At 33.1% G+C, this 6,200-nt stretch overlaps 1 protein-coding gene across 1 annotated transcript; it reads right to left on the bottom strand.

Annotated features, from left to right (window-relative positions):
* Positions 1-337: 337 nt before the first annotated feature.
* On the bottom strand, positions 338-3,550 carry LOC131047126 (protein STRICTOSIDINE SYNTHASE-LIKE 4). Its single transcript, XM_057980972.2, has 6 exons — positions 3,174-3,550; positions 1,837-2,046; positions 1,540-1,607; positions 1,185-1,421; positions 833-968; positions 338-729 (listed from the first exon to the last, which is right to left on the bottom strand). Exons 1-6 carry the CDS (start codon positions 3,333-3,335, stop codon positions 463-465), a joined length of 1,080 nt encoding a protein of 359 aa, XP_057836955.2. The 5' UTR covers positions 3,336-3,550; the 3' UTR covers positions 338-462.
* Between the last annotated feature and the right edge of the window lie 2,650 nt (positions 3,551-6,200).

Genomic DNA, 6,200 nt, shown 5'->3' on the forward strand with positions numbered 1-6,200 from the left:
CTAAAGAAAAAAGAGAATATCTAGAAAACTCTTAAAAGTGTAAAGTATGATATATGTTTGTTTATAATTTCAATAGCTAATTGCTATTCATTTTGTATTTTAAATTAACTTTGAAATTAAATTAAAAAAAAAAATAGGAATAAGTATGTAAAACAAATTCTTTAAAACTCACATAAAAATACATTGTTAATAAAATTAAAAAGAATTCTACAAATATGCAGATGCATCTTTAAGAAGTGTCCATTTCCTTCTAGAATCTTTAAAAATAATGAAAGAAAGAAACTTCGAATTGTTTGTCTATTGAGTATAACTACATTTATCAATTTTACAAAAGATGTCCAAATAAAATATAAAGCCATTCTTTTGAAAATATCTACTTATGTCACATTCTCTAACTTTTGTGCAGGTAATATGTAAGATCAAATTGTTTGAATGGCCTTTAATTATAAAAAGATGATCTATTCACTTCAAATTTAGTCGACCAAGAAATTTGGTATTGAGGTTGCCTAAGTAGAGGTATTCTCCCACCTCCATGGCAGAAGTCACAAATGATATAACTTTCCCATTTGAATCATCAAACATTTTGATTATTGTACCATCTTCTCCAACCTTTGCCACCATTGCCCAACCTGTTGTAACCCCAAACCAATTCAATATTGATGGATATCTTGCAAATATATGTCTTAAAATGGGATATTCAAACATAAATTGTACCGCCTTGATACGCAACTGCACACATTGAAAATTACAAATTAGTTTTCAATTTTAAGCTCCTTAAAAGTTACTAACTGAGAGAATTTTTAGGTACCTTTAAGAGAGAATTTTTAGGTACCTTTAAGATAGCTATCCAATATGAATGCCCATCTGAAGCAAGATTTATGTTATCTGGGCCTCCAGGCAAATTATCCACAAGAACTTCTGTTTTTCCGGATTTCTCTCCTTTAATCCAATATTTGAGACACCTAAACCTACACATTCATAAGAATTTACAGGTTAAATATATAGATTAATATTTTTTCATCACATTCTAATTCAAAACAATATGATGTTTGTATGTTCCCCAATCAAATTCAGAAGAAATATACAGACGAAATATACAGACATTCGAATGAATTGTAGAAATCTACTGACACAATGTGACTTGGATTCCATTTTAAATGCAAGATTGTACATGTAAAACTTACTTCCATGTCTCACAGATAGCCACATAATCTTCAGATGCAGAAAGAGCTACTCCATTTGCAAAGCCAAGGCCATCAAGCAGCACACTTGTTTTCTTAGTTTTTGGGTCATATTTGAGAAGGCGGCCATATGGTACTCCTTCTACAAAGTCCAAAATGCACTGGCTATATGGAAACTTGGTGCTGGCATCTGAGAAATATAAACTTCCATCACTACTTTCTACAACTGCATCAACAAATCTGAAAACACCAAATCATCAAACTTAGCACTTACTGTTTGTAACTTTTGATCTCAACAGTGACATATTCACATTTAACTATTGAATTTGATCAGTTTCAATGATAACCCATGACAAACCTGATTTTTTCTCCTTCAATTTCAGAAGCTATAACGGAGACTTCCTCATCACTAACTTTGAGCAGGCCCTGCAGAGTAATGAAAATCTTTCTCCATGTATTTAGATCAAACAAACATGGTGTCTCACATTATCCATCTAAAGATAGAAATAAAGAAGTTTAAAACAGATCTATTAAACTTTTGAATTCAGCTTATGTATAAATCAACATTTACAAAATAATTATAGCTAATTTTACTCACCCTAAACTACCACAGAAGAATGAAAACCACTACAACTGTAAATAATATTAATCTTACCCTGGCAGGATCACAAACAATAATATGTCCACTCTTGGACACAGTGAGGCCGAGAAGACTTCCCCCCACCTCCTTCCATTCCTCCCATGATCCGTTTGGATGCATACGTTTAATCCACCCATCTTGAGTTGCAGTGTAAATTAGTCCATTGCTGTCCACAGCTAAATCCTCTGGCCCGTACAAGAAGCCTTCCCCTAATTTCTCAACACTCTGAACACAAGGAATAGATTAATCTGAGTACAAACCATTTAACTTAAAATTGAAAATTTGGAAGAAATTCTGATATCATGAATAGCATTAACCCTTTTAGCAAAACCATGAATGGATTCACTCAAGTGGGAAATGATCAGATTAACTCTCAAACTTTGAATGAAATCACAAAAGTTCAAAAAAATTTAATCTATAATATTTATCTGAAATTTTTAAATTTTATATTATGTAATCTAATATTTTCATCAATATTTTGAATCATATTCTATAATCTATTATCAGAATACAAATAACTAAAAAAGACAGAAATATCTGTAAGTTTAAAATCTGACATAAAATATAAAAATAAATTTCAACACAGCAAAATATTTTATTTATTCAATATAAACCCAAATTCACAGGTTACATTTTGATCTTCTGCATTACATAACAATACAACAAGGTAGCTTCTCACTGATAAAGAAGCTTCTAAAATAAACAATAGAAATAAAACCAATAAAACAGGGATAAAAAATCTAAAACGAATTTCTTTCTTTCTATTTTTTATGCTGATGTACATGGTCACAAAAAACAAGATAAAAAGTTCAAAGGAAACAGAGATATGATTTCTGAGTCTAATCTTTATCTCCAACCTGTCCTAATCTTATCTTGTGGGCTCAGCATCACTTATCCAACAATGTCGGATCCTAAAATATGATCAGAATTTGATAGAACAGTTTTTTCAATCTAATAAGATTCAATCCAGTCAATCTTCAATAAAAAGCTATTGGAAAAAAATCTGACATCATGAATATCAGATTCGGAAAATGAGCAGATGCATCTAATAAATCTAACTCTCAAACTTTGAATGAAATCACAAAAACTGCACACTATAATGGGTAGACAGATTCAATCTATGAGAGAGAAAATTAATACTCATCTTCTATAATCCATCATCACAATACATATAATTAGAAAACAGAAAAATAATGAATCAAAATATAATGAAAATTTGATGAAACAATTCTTACTCGGTCAAATCCAGAAATTCCAATCTAATATAAGATTCAATCCAGTCAATCTTTCACAGAAAAGTGTTAACCTGCAATTGCAAAGTTTTGCTATTAGTTTGTGAAAACTGTATTTACCTGCAAAACATTGTTCTTAACAAAGTGGCCTTCACTTTTATAATCAGACTGAAAAATGCTGGGACCGAGTGAAATTGGTGAATAGGCTATAATTTGCAGGAGCCATGCAACCAAACAGGCTGAAACAGCGGTTGCTACTGTTGATGGAGTGATCCAACTCATTTTCTCTCTTTGTATGAAATCTTATCCTCTATTATTTGTAGAACAACTTACTGTAGAACACAGAGCATCTTACAAATATGTGAATAGCCTCTAGTGCTTGTCATTATATGTACAGGAATTGAAGATACTGCCAAAACAAATGTTTTTAAATGCAAGCGAACTCTACTAGGAATAAGTAGAATACTTAATGCAAAAAGGATATGCCCATCGGATGACTTGGATAAATGATGGGTCTCTTCATAATAGTTTTACATATTTCAAATCAAAATATCTACAACAATATATCATATGATCAGCATTCTTATCTTTAAAGAAATCTAGGTAAGGTATGTCAAAAGATCACATATTTGAGGTGCATATTTTATCTAATTATAATTGATCTTTAATTAAATTTTAAATATAATTGTTATTACTCATTATCAATTAAAACAAGTGTCACGTAGTGGGAGTACTTTTCTAGTAGTATTGTAATAAAAATATTTGTTTTAATTTTTAGTTATTATAATTTTGAATCATTGTTAGTTTAAATGCACGCACGCACACACACACACACACACACACACACACACATATATATATATATACATATACACATATACCTATACCTATACCCACCCACCCACACACACACACACACATAGGTAAAAGTGGCAAGCCACTGATATATTAATAATATAACTAATAAAACTAGTTCAAGGGTTCCTGGAGGAAAGAACCAACAAGAAATCCTCCAATCCTAGCTCGAGAATACAAATAATGGTGGAATAGACAAAGCACCTCCCACCCACCAAACACAACCCCCCTTATACATGTGTGAAAAATAATTACATCAAAAGTCACTATATGCATCAGATCTAATGATATGGTTACAGACATGGACTCATGCCAAAATACTAAAACATACCTCGACATCTCAGACTTAAAAAAATTGACCTTACCGAACTCTGAGCATCGCGTTGTTCTTGTCTACCGGTTACCTGCCCCGATCACCAGTTCACTGTGTAGCTAACTCTGCTATCGATAAGGCTAAACCTGTTGGGATGGACCGATTAGACAATACCGGTTATGTGAAACTGGTAAGGGTACCGATTGAGTCAAATCGAAAAAGGTATACCAGATAGGCTAAGCCGGTTCGTCAAAACCATATATGCTATACCGGTTGGGGTGAACCGGTAAGGCAAAACCGACAATAAAAAACAGGGCACTTAATAGTTATCATCTGAAATTGCCTCCTTGATCTTCCAAAGAGAGCTCGGTCAGAAGAATAGCCTACAACAAAATGAAGCATTGTGACCTTTGAAGAGCACTATGTAATAAGGCCATATTATCTGGGGTAAAATTGAAAAAGTCTGCAAAAACTCGAATGAACTAGCTTGCAGAGCCATCAAGACTTCATAGATTGTCAACATTTGTCAATGCCAAGAAGAGATAGTAACAAAATGGTAGAGCCAAAATCCAAAATTGATGATTAGGACCATTATTCTTCCATCGGTTATGGGCATGAAACTTCATTAACTTCATTCAAGCTAAGGTTCTGAAAGTGGAGAATAGGAATTACCAAATTCGACTATGGCGAAGCCGAGGAGAATTGAGACAAAGGTTGCCAAGTGTGAGCAACTGGACCTGATATTGTGGGTGGGCTAGAAACATCATGGTCATGCCCCATGATCACAAGGAGAGCATGAAGCTTTGAATAAATCCTACTTCTTGTCTCTGAATCAAGAGCTCTGCCCATATTTCGAGCAGCTTGTTGAAATGGCCAGACTGAGAGTAAGTCTAATGAGCGTTTAATACTGTCATATAGTGTGATAAAGTCATCTCGACTCTGCAAATAATGTCTCGAAAAGAGACCACCAATGTATGCTTGCCCATTCCAAAGATCATATTTCTGAACCACAGATTGAAGTTTGTTACCCAATGTGAATTTAGGTTTCACGACCTTACCTACAATACTCTGTAGACTGTTCTAAGATTGAAGTAATTCCAAGGCGTTGGATAGAAAAATGGAAACCATCTACGAGGGAAATATGATTCTTTTCTCCTGCGGGAACAACACTTCTTCTCCAATAATTTTCTTCACACATCTCTTACAATGATGACACTAAATGTTAAAACCCTGACCAAGGTGAGAGTCGAAAATATGATCTTCAAAAGTTGTTTCCCAAGATTCAACCTGCAAGGAAACTCTATAATTTATAGGCCAGTAGTCCATAGTTGAAAGGAATTTACTGAAATGCAAGTCACAGGAGGTAGAGGAAGGCGAGACCAAGCTCAACGACTGCATTATAACAAGATCTCAGGATTTATACATACATACATACACCTCAGGACATGCTATCAGGGGTCGTGTGTGGTCTTGAGGGGTCACACACACACGTGTGTGACCCCTCAAGACCACACACGACCCCTGATAGCATGTCCTGAGGTGTATGTATGTCCTAATGCGTATATAATTATTTTATGTGTATTTATGTATGTATGCACATATGTATTTATGTATGTGTATGTCCTAAGGTGTACATATAATTATTTTATATGTATGTATGTATGTATGTATGTAGGTAGGTAGGTATGTATGCTTGTGTATGTTTGTATGTATGTGTATGTATGTGTATGTTTGTGTATGTATTTACATATGTATATGTGTATTTATTTTCTAATATTCTAAACTAATATGATAGAATATATACAAAAAAGTATATATTTTTTGAAAACTTAAAAAAAACTAATTTTCTATTAAAAACTATTTAAAAAAATAAAAATAAATTAATATGTTAAAATAAATACATTAAAAAAAAAAGGTACTTACCACTGAAAGGCTTCCAGCTGGATCTCTATGATTTTTTGCGCCCTCCTTCCTAACTC

This window comes from Cryptomeria japonica, chromosome 2, assembly GCF_030272615.1.
Source record: "Cryptomeria japonica chromosome 2, Sugi_1.0, whole genome shotgun sequence".
In the NCBI taxonomy this organism is placed as follows: Eukaryota; Viridiplantae; Streptophyta; class Pinopsida; order Cupressales; family Cupressaceae; genus Cryptomeria; species Cryptomeria japonica.